A 15,295-nucleotide genomic window follows, 5' to 3' on the forward strand; every position below is an offset into this window, starting at 1 on the left:
GACAAGATGAGTTAATAGATTTCGAACACGCGTGTGGATTCCATGAAATGAAGCTGAAATCTCCGAAATCATTCCTTCAATTACTCTCGCAATCCCATTTGTTCCTCGCGCGTCGGAACAAATGAATTTAAAGCATTCTCTCCGCTTTGGAAAATTAATGCTTCAATCATGCCTCTTGTCCATAAATCCCGGTTATGAGATACTGATAGGATGATATAATTATTATTCTCTAATTGACAACAATGATAAGGATAATAATATAAGTACAAATATGCAAGTATTCGCGGTAGTAACTATAGCGAACTTGCTATCGAATTATGAATTATCATGTCGTCAGGGAAACCGGCGTCGAGAGAGTGGGAGTAAAGCATCCCGTGATCGAGGCATTCCTATGGTGGTGCTCAGGTATTCTCCGGATAGTGTCCAAAAAATGGAGAACAACGGTAAGTGGCAACGGCGATTCCTGTCGAGCCTCCCTCCGAGCTACTCCCGCTGGAAGATGTGTCTCGGGGACGCGCCTCTGTCCCTCCGAACTGCTCATTAATAATGAATCGCGTGTCCGTTATGTAAAAGATTAAGTAGTGGACCGGCGAGTGAATATGGAATCGCACGAGTGTTGCGCTCGCTGTCGCGCTAAATCGATCGTCCGTAAGAGCGACGACCCCCGCAAACGTTGCCGATCCGAGCACGCCTCGGAAAAGCGGACGACCTTCTCTCCGAGAAGACATACACCTGAATGTCTCAAGTTCCATATGACCTCCGAGGAAGACGAACGGAAGAATGGTGACGTATAAGACTTTTTTTTCTTTTCTTCTTTTTCTCCTGAGATCTCATCCTCATCTCCTGAAAAGACAGTCCGAAGTAGAAAGACCTTTGGTTTTCGCTCGGGATTTGTTCGAATGGCAATGCTTAGAGTTATATTACAATTAAATGGAATTAATTCATAAAGAATTAAATAGTTATATATCAGACAAGTATTCCTATTTGTGATTCTTTTAACGTAATTCTAATATTAATATATAAAAGAACCTTCTTTCGCTCCAGAGATCGCTTCCTGCGTTGACAAATTCGCCTTGGCGAAGAGATTGCACGCGGAGAACTTGCGGCACCAGCCGCTTCCAGATCGAGTGAACGATTCCGTCTTCGGGAAAGGATGTCGCGTTTGTTCACCCAGCTGCGAACGGGACGCAAAGTGGAATCCGGATCGTGCGAACCCCACGGCAACGAGGATGGAGAACCGCTTGTTCGGACCCGCGCTCGGCTGCAAGAAGCCGGAAACCCGAATGGACCTGGCAATCTGCTGGGAGACGCCGAAAGACCCGGTGTACGAGCCGCGAAGACCGACGCATATCGACGGTTCCGAGGGCGGCACGGCCCCGGCGATCTTTGCCATGATCCAGCACACGCCGGTGCCGAAAAATCGCGAGCTTCTGTCTTGTAGCGGGGAGAAGGACAAGTGCAGTTGTGCGAGGCGGGACCAGGCGGAGACAGACTCGAGGAGGAATCAATGCTGCTGCGATCGTGCCTGCAACGGTGAGAAATAATATATGTAACACGGAAAAGAAAGAACGTAATCGAGCATTCTCGGACAGTTTTGGAGGAAGAGAATGTTCAATCGCGGTTAGTCGATTCAAGTAATACTTTATTTGCTCTTTAGAAAATTATCCTTTAATTATATGCACTTATTCTGTTGATTTACCTATAATTTATCTTTATATTGTAATTTAATTACAATTAACTTTCTACAAAACTAAATTATTAATTATTAATCGTATTCATTATAAATTGAACTGCTATATTATATTACGTAATCATTGATTATCTATAAAGAAATATATTTCTGTTTTTAACATTGTTGCTAATGTTGAATTTATGTATTGATCTATTTTATAATTGATAATATATTATTTATATATATTTTGTTACCGTGAGAGATGCCTATAGGAAAGCATTTTACACATGTTTCAAGCGAGAAATTAAATAACAAAATAACAATAATAAATTCGATCGTAGAACTCCGTGGTGAACGGCGACGTGAGAAGCCATCGAGGTCGAATTCTGTGCCGCGCATCACCGAACGCAAATGCGCGGCCTGTCGCGACGGCGCGGGCGAAACGGAAACGGACTTCGAGCGACGAAGAAGAGATCCGAGACTGATCCGGTCTGCGGTGGGTGCCGCCCTCGGTCTCGAGGAAAAACGCTGGTCGACGACGGGCGACGATGTGGCCCGCAGGAATGGATTACCACCGATGAGGATGACGGTGCCGCGGCCGAGAACTCCGTTCGCGAGACGCGCCTTCTGCATTGACACTTTGGCACCGCCATTCAGCGTGGTGAGCGGCTGTCGGGATGCCGATTACCCCGAGCACTGGCGGCTCACTTCTGTGTACCAGCAGTCGTACAGGAACCCACAAAAACGAAAGATTCGCCGCTTCTGATCAGGTCGGAGATAATCCATATAAAGGGGATAACATAAAACTTGTTTTTATGGTCGAAAAATTAAATGCAGTCCTCGCGCCGTAAACCTGCTATCCGTCAACGGTTAAAAAACTAATGAGATTTCTCATTTCAGTGCCGAGCGATTATTGTTAATTGTTGATTTGTTACAACAGCGAAAAGAGTTTGATAATATTTTGTTCAAGTTTTAATCGTTAAATAAATAATTAACTCTCAGTAGGCTGTTTCCCGTAGCGATAATAAACATGCTGCCGTTGTACGCAATTAGTAGTAAAATAAATGAAATTATTGAAAAGTTATAAAAATGAACGCCATTAATATATAATAATAAAGCAAGTTAAGACAAATAAAGAGAATAACGCTTTCACGACGTTCGCGTCGACAGCTTAGTCCCTCCTTTTGACTTTTATGCTGCTGATATTGACGTTCCCGGACATGATTGTTGGCGAGTCCAGTTCGTGGGCCTTCTCGAGCAGCGGCGTCTGCTCCGGACGCGCCAATGCGACCTTTTGCAAATGTGCAAGGAGATCGGGATACGGCGTCAGAGCGTATTGAAAGTCGCCGCGCGATAACACGTAAACCTCGCAATTCTCCGCGGCAACGACGCTCGCGATCCAGCGCTCATCCTCCATCAACAGGGCCAGCTCACCGAAATATGCCCCGTCCTCCAAGTGGCAAATCTGCGGAAACGTCAAAGTTGAGATCAGTTGAACAGTTTGAAATCCAATTCGAGACAGATAAAATCTTTCACCTCTTTCCCCACATTGTTGTGGACGGCCACGGTGCCGGAGGCGACGAAGTACAAAGCATCGCCGCGTGTACTGGCTTTGACCAGCGCGTCGTTTGGCATAAAAATCTCAGAGCGCACGGCGCCGATCAATTGTGTCACCACTGTTTGCGGCAGGTATCCAAACAGCTCCACGGTATTCATCAATCGGCGATACTTGTGTAAAAGAAGCTTCTGAAACGATAAAGGATTCAATTCTATATAAGAACATATATAATTTCAGAAAAATCGTAGGTATATATCATTCGTGTATCATTTATCTTTTTTATGAAGTAATAGAGAAAATTCATGAGCGACGTTCAAAACGCGAGAGCGGACCAAATGATTTCCGGTCATGGTTTTGCAATAATTTTATAATCATTGGCAGAAGCATTGGTATGTAATCGCATAAGAGGTCCCACTTTTGTATTCTTCGGAAATAAATTTCTCGGGAAATTTTTCAAGGTACCACGTACTTCTCGCAAGTAGGGCGATACGTGGTTGATAATAATCTTGTCCCTCTCGAATCCTTTTTTATTGCGGTAATTGTAGTAGGCCAGCAATCGTTGCTGCAATGAATATGGCAATTCCTTGTACCTCATATACCGTTGTAGCTGCTGGATTAATTTCAAATGTCTCTTGCGGGTGGAATGAAACGTCATCATTAACTGCGAGAGTCGCGCTGCATAACCGTTTTGAAAAACTTATCGATTATAGTGAAACCACAGTACTTAATTTTAGGCTAAAACAAGTTCGTAACGAGAAAGATTGCGTAAATTAAAGTAAAAGATGATTTCGGAAGAGATAGGAAATTTTTATCAAGATTGTAACATAAAAATAAAAATCAATATTTCAAATCTTGTTCTGACATCCAAATATGTCTATAGTATTTTGCTAAATTAATTAGTATTTAAATTGATACAATTTTTCACTTAACTTAATATTTAATTTTGAAAAACTTTTTAAATTGGTCCAATTAAGCGTGATAAACGTACCCAGCAGATAAATAAATCCAAGCATTCCGAGGACAGAAAGAATTAGATTATATATAATATCCTCTGGGGCGCTGACGTGCAAATAATGCGTGGATCCGATCAGGGCGATAACAGCTCTGTTAACACATGTTAGATAGATCGCAAGTTTTGTTCTCCTTTTCATCATGTAAGACGATCGAATAATCCATGATCTACAAATTTTTTGTTCTTTTATTATACTTTTAGTCGCGTATTTTATTTTATTATTGCGGGAGGAAAACATCCCTTTGATACACATTAGATGTGCTATATAAACAACAGGAAAAAAAATATATATAAGCTATTATTTTGCTAACATAATATGTAAGCGTTCAAATTTCCCATTTGGTGCACAATGCGTAAATTCTGTGTGTGTCGATTACTAACGCGTCATTTTGCTCGATTATCTTGGCGACCGCTAACGGCAAATAATACTCCAGGCAAGCGGCCCAGTGGACACATACGACGATGATGACGCTTATCTTCGCTACCTCGTACAGATGGAAATTAACTCGATATACCTGGAATTTTCATGTTTAACATTCAAGTGAGCAAAATTTCGAATTCCATTACGCAGTGAGCTACAATTGGATACGAATCCTGACGTAATAGAGTCTGCGTGAATAAGTGATGACGGTTCGAATCCACAGTATCTTCAACAGGTTCAACGATGCCAAGTACCACATCGACTCGAAGAGCACGATAAGAAATTCCAATGGTAGTACTGATAACATGTCCACAATGAAGAAACCCCGTAGATACTTGCTACGATGATCATTATCGCCTTATAAATCCTCGAAGAACTCTCACTTTTCCAAATAAACTCTCAAATCCGCGTTTTAAAAAGAACGGAGATCAAAGGAGTAAACATAAAGCTATAAGAGCTATAGAGATTTCGGAATGCATAGTAAACTTAAAAAGAAAAAAACATGGACTTAAGTTCGCAGAATCAAATTATGGAGTCCACACATGATTTCTATACGAGGAAAGCTTTGCAACACATAATCTCCATTCTTTTATTTAAAAATGGATCCAAGACAATTTGGAAACTATAAGATCTTACTGATTAAAACCAAATGTGTTCTATCGCATTCCTACCTCGCTACGATTCTCGGGTCCAGAACTATCAAATGTGTATTAGAATCATAATAACCGGTGAAGAACCAGATCACAATGTCACACATAAATACAGCGTCGATCGCAAGGTTAAAGATATACCATTTTTCATATTCGTCAAAATAAAATGCGAGGAAGACTGGAGTGGCCAACAGAGCCGCTACGATAAACAGCGTCATCGCAGACTCCCAACATATTCTATATAAGAAATTATGGCGGTTTAATTTTGTTTCGAGATAGAAATAGATCTAGCGAATTCATTATTTAATTCAGTAATTTTTTGTGGAAAGAACTCGCAACTGACCTGAAAGAACTAAAGGGATGGATCATGTAGGGATGGGACTTGAGGTGTCGACTGATTTCGTAATCGATCGCCTGGGTACTCTTCAGGCAGTATAGCGTCAACGGATGTTTTCGCGACGCTATCCGTGTACTAAGAAACCAACGCCGTAGCCTCGACCAAGGAGAACTTTCGGGGATTATCTTCAGCAATAAATCCTCCTTCGGCGGCATCTCACAAACGTGCTCCACGCGCGGCTCACGCTATACAATTAATATATTCGCTTACTTTAATATTTAATGATTACAATTTTTGTTGACATCTCCAAAATATTATTTTATTCCAGTCCATGTAAAGATATAAAATCTTTACAGTTCCTTAACAATTAACATTTTTTTAAATTATGTAACACAAATTTTTTTAAAGACACACCATAACATATAATTATTAGAAAATAATTATTTACATTATTTTATTTTGAATAACACCGAAATACCTATGCTTTCATAATTCTATCTTTATTTCCAAAATAATCAGGTAGAAGAAAGTTAAGTGAGAGTTGGAATACATACGTTCCCACTCCGATTAAAAACCGCACTCTCACCTAATTTTCTATCTAAGGAAAAAGAAAGATAAATTTACATAAACGCGATATATTTATATTTTAAAATGCAATTCGAAATAAAATAAATTAATTGCAATATGTTGCAATATGCAATATATATATATATATATATATATATATATATATATATATATATACATATTTCGAAAACTAATTTCAATACTTGGACAAGTTCCTTGCTATATTATGTACTCATACGAGTAAATATTAATGAGTGAGTATGAAATTAGAATAAAAATCTGTCTTCTTGGCATTTCTCCTGGATGATGATCGCATACCTGGATAATTGGTGCCGTTGTAAAATCAGGTACAAGAGCCATTAAATCCATATCGTTTTCCTTAACGTGACTTTGAAAGTAAATTCTCCAGTCTCTTCTCATCTACATGTCCTTTGTTATAACTCCCTGTTAATTAAAAAGAAAAAATTAATATTTAAACGTTACATGGAAATTATACAAAAAGTTTATTTTATTTCTAATGCAAAAATTAACAATTTGGAAACTTAAACACCTATTAATTCAATAATAATCAAATAATAAATCAGACGCAAGATAGAAACAGTATATTCGCTTTTATATCCTTTTATTCACCGATGACAGTTACATTTCACAGAATGATAGTCACCGTTAATCACGAATCGTGTTCACTGCGTCCAGTAAAATTTTCTTAAAAATCTCCGAATCAAAACCGTGTATCAAATTCACATTCGGTTTGTTCGACAACAGATGATCGAGAACAACTTGGCCCCGAGTTCTATTGCCGGTCAATTCGATGTCCGCGTGCCATGCGACGACATTCTTGGCCATATGAGGTATCAACACGATTCCGGCTAAGAAAGCATCGCACATAGTATAATAAGGAAAATGCTTCTTCGCTTGTGAGCGTCTGCTGTCCTCGATCGCGTTCATCATATGCACGCAGGGTTTGTCTATTTTGCCTAACACGTCCCTTCGCCATTCCTGAAAAATTTATTTCAAAAGTTACTATGTTTCGTGCTAATAATAAAGGTTGACTCGAACAATTATTAGTTACTATAGTAACAATATAATATTTATTTTATGATAATTTTTTAATAATTGACAGTAATTATGAATAAAACTGTAGGTACGTGTGTAATTCTGGTCTCTAAGCAGGACTCCCATGGGAACAACCATAGAGGCTTGTTGTTGCTGTTGAGTACGATGTGCACGCTTTCCGGGTCCGCGTAGAAATTAAATTCCGCTTGCGCAGTTATGTTACCCTGTGCTTTGAAAATATTTTATCGTTGTTACTCTACACACTTTTGTTTACACACGGATAACATTTTTTTATTGACACTGATGCAGACACTTCTCTTGTCTCTATTATATAATTTGCCTCTGAACTTTTTAATCTAAGCAATATACCAATCGCTCAGTTATATCTATATAATGTTTTCAGTTCGTTATATATATAAAAATATCACGAGCGCTAGGCTCATTCCCATTTTAAATAATGCAATTATACGGCAATGTAGTTTTCCTAATCATCCCATCCCATATTGCGACACAATTATACACATACTAACTATATGCACAGCCAAACGATGTCAACTACGTTATCTCAGTTGATTATAACGATGCGTGCAAGTAAAATCTTGTCAAATCTTATTAACTTTGTGTCGCTTAAAGGCTTTACCAATGGAATTTATAACGAGACCGCGAACTAATTCAATTAACACAAATAATTATACCAGTTGAATTTCCACCCATCACAAAAAATTCCTTCACGTTGTCCGCAAACTCTGGATACAGTTTCATAGCCATCGCTATGTTCGTCAGGGGACCGATGCAGACCACGGAAATGTTACCTTAATTATAAAACAGTTGTTATTAAATTAATTAAGCTAATTGTAGCAAAAGAGAGGGTTGTACTGGGTTGTACCTGGATCCTCCGACGTGATTCTGTGTAACGCGCACGCGGCATGCTCTTGTTGAAGTTTGCTCGCGTCCGGGTCGTCGGCAAACGCATCTCCGAATCCATCAGTTCCGTGATACTGCTCCAATGCCGTTTCCTTCGCATTTGGAGTATCCAGCAGAGGCGAATACGCTCCTCGATAAACGGGTATCTATATGAAACAATTTCACATGTAGCGCTTTTAAGTCTTTCAGTATATTTTTGTATAATTGTACGGTCAGCTGATTCGCCGTTGTAAAATTACAAATATGACTCGATAATATATATTTAAAAGAATGTTGAGACAAATTCAGCGCAAAAGATACAATTAATATTATATAGTAAAATCTTGTTAATCCTCTCGCCTTCGTTCCGGTAAACCGGATGTGTAAACGAATGACAATTAACTTACATCCGTGCAGTTGCATACGTTGAGCGTTCTGAACACGTTTCTCACGACATTGTCCACTTTGGTGTTACCGTTAACACAGGTGATGGCTTTAACGTGGATTCTCCCGTCTGTGTGACCAGCCAAGAGAACGATCAAGGCCAGAGCGTCGTCGATACCGGCGTCACAGTCCACGATAATATTCCTCGGAGCCTTCACCTCGCGCATATCTATCTCGGACTTTACCGCCAATAGCATTTTCTTATAATTCTTATCGCGGAAAACGCACGTGCACGTGAGTCGCGTGAGGTATACCGCGGCAACGTTATCATTTATTATTAGAGTGCGACTCGGGTGAGACGTACTCTCGTATTTATAGGATTGATAAAAAAGTACCGTTGATAACGCGTTTTGTTTGTCACCGCAAAGAGATAAAAGTTGAATCTTATCACAGACTCGTTAGCATGGGTATATACTAACAAAAATAAGTATATAAATCCTAGCGTGTTGCGCGCATTGGCATAAAAATTGCAAAGCAGAGAAAGCCCAGCGGCGGGGAATCTCGGATATAATTGTTTTTATTACTTACAATTAGTTTTTACACAGTTTTAGTTCACGAGAGCACCAGCACTCTTAATGCCAATTCCGGTCGCGAGCGAAATGGCGAATCTCAGATATCGCGGTTCGCTAACTTGCCCGTGGTTCGGAATAGTCTCGACTACTTTTAAAGAATCCCGATACACTCGGATTGAACAAACGAGAAAGAAAGATATTGATTTTATTCGCAAATATGAAAGGTAACGTGCTGTAAAATTTTGATACGAACTCAAGTTGGATCTTAATCTTAATTGCATTTTGCGTGTACTTATGTGTTGTCGCTCATTCAAGTGTGCGATTGTCTCTATATCCGTTATCTAAACTCGAGAATTCGCAGGTATAGGAACTACATGTAACGTCATATAATATATTATGGATCCTCGGTGGAAATTAATTCAAAACCCAAACTCAAAGCAATCGCGACTCGTACGCATTTCAGTAATTTTGCGCTCTTATTTCAACGTTGTTTTCGAGTTCAAAAGACGCGAAAGTTTTATTTTCGCACGAGGTGCAAAAATTAAGTACAAGGGTCACGAAAATTCGCGGGACTAGAAAGGATCGCAACTCCGATAGACAAAATATTGCATTCGAGGATATGAATACACAGTATGGATATTAAATAATATAAAATTAACAGTACACACACACACACACACACAATATTATTAACATATTAACATTTCATTTCATTTAATACATTAATAATACACATTAAATACAGTATTATGTAACATTATCTTGATATCGAATATCATTAATATATTATATAATGCTATATTCTGTACAATTTATAGTTATATAATTTAATGTATCAATATAAATATGAGATATTATTATTATTAAATATTACGCAAAGCATTCCTTAACGGCTTTTCTAACCTCGTCACTGGGGAGGGAAATCTCTTCAATCTCGGTATTTTCGTCGATTCTCGCGTCACGCTCAAAAAGGGATTTCCAGAGGGAAAGAACGAGACGATGTTCGAGCGAAATTGTCGAAAAGAATCGAACGTAGCTTTGGATTGTAACTTGTAACTTGAAGCAGCAAACGCTGTAACGGGATTAACGGGAACGGTCATAAACGGATGTTGTTTAGTTTACCGCGTATTTATTATGTTTTTACAATAGCCGACCTCTACATATCTGTTCTTGAACTATCCTTAATCACCTAATTCTACATAAAACCCCCTCCTAGTCATTCGTTGTTTTTTTTATGGCCACATGCGGATACATTTGCTGCCACTGCTGAATCGAGTGGTCGGTAATATTGTTACAGAAGCTAAGATCAATCATTTCCAGTTTAGGACAATTTATAAAAAATGCATAACATATATCTCAGTTGTTAGGGATCGCAAGCCTAACAAGTCTAACTGTAAGATATGCTGTTACTGCCGCCGTACTGAGAACTAAAACTAAGAACATTCTTTACAACGCGTTCAACAAGGAAGTGGTCATCACATCATGTTTGCCTATTGGTTGGCTACGAAAACTAATATTTTTCATATGATAATTAAAATGTGAGGAAAAGGACATATTCCTTCTCTGAAAGAAGATAAAACATAGAAAATAATATATAATATGCGTGCTTTTTTAAATATATATACTAGAGGCTAGATTTTAATAATTATAACTATCATACTATAAAAATTTATAGTATACCGCTTCTTAAGTTAGGTGACAAAGAACCCCTTTTGGAAGATCCCTCATTAAGATCTGTCGATCTCTAGGAGAACGATCTCATCGGATCTCCTAACTCTATACGGTCAATATTAAGTATGTGTAGCGATGCGAAGTCACTCAATTCCATCAAAATTAAGTATAAGTGTTTCTGTAACTGAAACGGTTACATCGTTATACACGTGTACGATGCCTATGGGTGAACTAGGTGACAAAAACACAATCGACTTATAGAATACAAGATGCGATGAATTATCCAAACAATATATATGATAAACTTTGCTTAACACAGACTTATCTAGATAAATTAGGCACAAAGAGAAATAATGCGCACCTCTTTTAAAGAACAAGCGATTACTTCTTCTCGTTTCTTCTCACATCACTTGAAAAGAACAGCGTTATAATGACAGAGTGTCACTACTATTTACATGAAATTGATCGGTCACGTGCGCGTGCGGGGGTAGACGCATGCGTCGGAAAATTCCGCGATTTGCGGCCCAATCGCCCAATGCGGCCTAACCTGGAACTGAGAACTGAGAACTGAGGTAACCTATACAGCCTACAGCTAGTGGCTCTGGTGGCTCGGCAGCTCCGTTTCGAAATATATAATTTTTATTTCTCGTAAGAAAAATTGAGATTGCTGTCCGATAGTTAAAAAATCCGAGAAGGAAACATGGCCGTGGTGGTAGAAACCACCGTAGGAGATTTCACGGTGGATCTCTACACCGAGGAGCGTCCTCAAAGTGAGTATCCTTCCACGATGATCAAGGAAATTCTCCGCACAGTTATGCGCATCGTCAAGTAATTCCGAATTAAGTATGATGTATTTTAAGCATTATAAAATTGCATATTTAACGAATTTAAATATTTAAAACACCTATCGCACAACGCGTAATTTACGTTATATCTCTGTATTTAGATCTGTTCTTTCAACTTTTTGTTTCCTTAACGCCTAGTTATATACCTATCTATTCCATATTCTAAGTGCGCAAAGTAAACAGTGCGGCTATGAGGAACAGACCTCTCGTTTGCATTTGCACGACGCACTACGTGTTTACTTTTGTCTTTGCAGCCACGCGGAATTTTCTAAAACTGTGCAAACTCAAGTACTACAACTGGAACCTCTTTCACTCGGTGCAGACCAACTTTATCGCACAGACCGGCGATCCCACTGGCACCGGGAAAGGCGGAGAGAGCGCGTACGGAATTGTACTGGGTGAAAAGGCTCGTTACTACGAAGCCGAGCAGATGCCGAAGATCAAACATAGCCGTATAGGTCTGCTGTCCATGGTGAATTGCGGGAACAACATGCTGGGCTCCCAGTTCTTCGTCACGCTGGGATCAGAGCTGCGGTCCTTGGACAACCAACACTGCGTGTTCGGAGAGATCACAGAGGGATTGGAGGTGATTCTCAAGTTTAACGAAACCATCTGCGATGGAGATCAAAGACCGTATCAAGATATAAGGATATCTCACACCGTTATCTTGGAGGATCCGTTTGAGGATCCCGTAGGATTCGTGATTCCCGACAGAAGCCCGGAACCTACGAAGGAAGCTTTAATGGTATGCCACATTTAGAAAATAAATGTCACAATTTCGTTTCTTTACGCGTTGATAACGTCTGTTCCGTGTATGTTTACATCTATGCATCTCTTTTCCTTTGATAAAAATAAGCTTGTAAACAAATATGTTTTCCTTCCGTGCCTTTTTATTATGCCTATTTATTTAATTTTGCTTATTATATAAATACAAGTTTGAACATATTTAAGGTAGTCGTCTCGTCAGGGCATGTATTAGATAAAGTTTTCGATTTTGGATTTTATATCAAATTATATGATCAGCTTTGCAGTCGATTTTTTCTGTGGCTCCTTACCGACTATTTAATCTAGAAAATCGATCTCGAAAATCACAAATTTTGCATTACTTCATACAGACGGCCAGAAAAAGAAGGCTCTATCACGGTTTCAATCACATATTTTCGCATTTTTCGATTAGATGAAGTGAGAAAAAACATTGCTTTTTGTACATTAGATTTCGAAGAATCCGATGCAACCATAAAATATATAGTTTACCGGAGATTTCGCTGCTAATTTTTTAGTTTATTTTAGTGAAAATGCGGTAATCGAGCAGACATTTTTTGGTCGAGGTAAGGTTGGGAAGACTTGGCAAGCCGCTGGCTAATCACTGTAGTTGCAGGTTATGAGGCTCGTCTTTCTTAGCCGAATTGGATAGTAATTGACACCCCTGTCATGCGTTTTGAAACCCTTTCTCAGTAATTGTCAAAATTCAATCGAAAAGGAGATGTAACCTCACTTGTAACCTTTCTCGACGACTCGCATGATCAGCTGATCAAAACGGAGTCAAATGAGAAAAATCACATAATTTGGAAAAAGTAACATACTTTGTCACGTATGAAATTTTACACCATAATTCATAAAATTATTTTTCCCTTAGCAAAAATTGCCTGAAATATATTTCTGAACGTGAAAACCTACAAACAGTCACATGACTAGCACGTAGCGAGACGCCTACCTTAAGATATCTTTACCCTTTTTACACATCTTCTTTGTATATTTTGTATGTTTGTCCATATTTAGAGCGATAGAATTGGGGCAGATGAAGCAATCGACGATACTGGCGGTATGACCGCGGAAGAGATTATGGAAATACAGAAGAAGAAGGAAGCAAAAGCGAGAGCTACAATATTAGAGATTGTAGGAGATATACCGGATGCGGATATTGCCCCGCCGGAAAACGTATTGTTTGTCTGCAAGTTAAATCCGGTCACGAACGACGACGATCTCGAAATTATCTTTAGTCGTTTCGGGAAAATTGTTGGGTATGTAAACATTTATATTTATAGTTTTTATTATGCTGATAATTATGTATTATAGTTTGATTAATTTCCTCATATATATCAGTTTATTACGATATGTGTTACACGTTTATTAAATCTTATGATTCGTTGACTGTTGCAGCTGCGAAGTTATAAGAGATCACCAAACGGGCGACTCCTTGCAGTACGCGTTCATCGAATTCGCCGATCGCAAAAGCTGCGAGGACGCATACTTCAAGATGGACAACGTTCTGATCGACGACCGAAGAATACACGTGGATTTCTCGCAATCGGTCGCCAAGATGCGTTGGCGTGGCAAGGGAAAAGGTATCCGATATTTCGACGAGGAGGACAAGACGAAGAAACGCGATGAGAATTACTCCTCCTCAAAGAAACCTGAAGCATCGCGCGATAAGGATCGTGACAAAATAGAGAATAAAAATAGAGAGGAAGGAAGAAGAAGGGAGAGCGATAAAGATCGCGTCTCCGAACATAGAAAGCACGAGCGCCGAAGAGAAGACAGAGATACTAGAGACAGGAGAAAGGAAGACAGATCGCATGATGATCGTCATGAGAGAAATAAGTACGACAGCGAACGAAAAGATAGAAGAAGAAGAGAAGAACGACGGGATAGGAACAGCGATCAGAGAAGGGGCCACAGCGAAGAGAGGTCGGAAAGAAAAAGCAAGAAAGATGAAAACAACGACCGAAGAAGAGATCAGAGCGAAGAGAGATCGGAAAGAAGAGGTAGAAAGGACGAACACGGCGATCGAGAACGTCGGCATCGTGATAACGAGAGGAAAAGGCCCACGGAGGATGAGGATGATACGAGACAAAGGTCGCACAAGCATAAAAGAAAACGGTGAAAAAGGAAAGGAAACAAGAGATGGAAGAACTGAAGATGCTTTGAGTGTAAGATATATTTAAATGGAGGTTTACTGCCGATTTCCTTTGTATTGTGACATCAAAATGAATAAACGCACAGTTTACAAGAGGGGCCTGTAATTCAAACGTTTCTTTTTTTTTTTTTTTACATCGAGCAAAACTGCCGGCGTTCTTTCGAGTACAAAACATTGAGAAAAAGGTATTCGTTCGTAATCGGTCTACGAGAGACGGGGCGTCAATCGACGCACGCACTTTCTTTCGCAGGTCGATGGAAGCGATTTTCGCAAGGCCACGGGAAGCTCTACGGATTCTACACGTGCTAGGAGCGCGTACGGTAAAGCTATCGAAACCACAGACTTCATTCGACGAGTAGTGGTCTCGACGAAGAGTGACATCGATGATCACCGTAACAGGTATGATAAATGATCAGAACGGATTGTCGCGGAGCGAACGGTCGTATTAAAAATAGAGAGCGAAAACGATCGGGCGACGTTTTATGCCTGAGCACCGCCGCCCGATTTAAGAAGGAATATAATCTCTCACGAAAGTGCCCCGCGCACTTTCGAGTCCAAGTCCCGCTTTAGTTGGCGCATGCACGTGCGAGAATATTATAGGAACGATAGATAATAAATCATTTGTACGTGGACACGCGGATAATGAGCTACGCAGGCTCGCATTTCGCGAGCTTTCGCTTTCGCAGGATGCTCTTTTGTTTCTTTGGTGACGTCGCACGTTGGTATTCTT

General features: G+C 39.6%; 4 protein-coding genes across 4 annotated transcripts; 2 read left to right on the forward strand and 2 right to left on the reverse strand.

The window, feature by feature from the left end:
* Positions 1–337: 337 nt before the first annotated feature.
* LOC143906963 (potassium/sodium hyperpolarization-activated cyclic nucleotide-gated channel 1) lies at positions 338–11,304 on the reverse strand. Its single transcript, XM_077423382.1, has 12 exons — positions 11,165–11,304; positions 10,813–10,987; positions 6,536–6,661; positions 5,657–5,895; positions 5,335–5,550; positions 4,842–5,001; positions 4,624–4,757; positions 4,219–4,409; positions 3,700–3,905; positions 3,209–3,418; positions 1,030–3,137; positions 338–843 (listed from the first exon to the last, which is right to left on the reverse strand). The coding sequence occupies exons 3-11, from the start codon at positions 6,635–6,637 to the stop codon at positions 2,844–2,846; spliced, it is 1,752 nt and encodes a 583-aa protein (XP_077279508.1). The 5' UTR covers positions 6,638–6,661; positions 10,813–10,987; positions 11,165–11,304; the 3' UTR covers positions 338–843; positions 1,030–2,843.
* On the forward strand, positions 600–2,438 carry LOC143906974 (uncharacterized). Its single transcript, XM_077423404.1, has 3 exons — positions 600–783; positions 1,045–1,533; positions 2,014–2,438. The coding sequence occupies exons 1-3, from the start codon at positions 600–602 to the stop codon at positions 2,436–2,438; spliced, it is 1,098 nt and encodes a 365-aa protein (XP_077279530.1).
* Positions 6,884–8,817, reverse strand: LOC143906934 (nucleoside hydrolase-like). The gene is made up of 5 exons (XM_077423318.1): positions 8,584–8,817; positions 8,160–8,343; positions 7,969–8,085; positions 7,366–7,502; positions 6,884–7,216 (listed from the first exon to the last, which is right to left on the reverse strand). The coding sequence occupies exons 1-5, from the start codon at positions 8,815–8,817 to the stop codon at positions 6,884–6,886; spliced, it is 1,005 nt and encodes a 334-aa protein (XP_077279444.1).
* A 51-nt stretch (positions 11,305–11,355) lies between the features above and the next one.
* Positions 11,356–14,660, forward strand: LOC143906968 (peptidyl-prolyl cis-trans isomerase sig-7). The gene is made up of 4 exons (XM_077423394.1): positions 11,356–11,573; positions 11,903–12,393; positions 13,428–13,669; positions 13,809–14,660. Exons 1-4 carry the CDS (start codon positions 11,504–11,506, stop codon positions 14,530–14,532), a joined length of 1,527 nt encoding a protein of 508 aa, XP_077279520.1. The 5' UTR covers positions 11,356–11,503; the 3' UTR covers positions 14,533–14,660.
* The last annotated feature ends 635 nt before the right edge of the window (positions 14,661–15,295 follow it).

The sequence above is a fragment of the Temnothorax americanus genome, unplaced genomic scaffold (genome assembly GCF_048541705.1).
Source record: "Temnothorax americanus isolate GAGA-0224 unplaced genomic scaffold, ASM4854170v1 Scaffold78, whole genome shotgun sequence".
In the NCBI taxonomy this organism is placed as follows: Eukaryota; Metazoa; Arthropoda; class Insecta; order Hymenoptera; family Formicidae; genus Temnothorax; species Temnothorax americanus.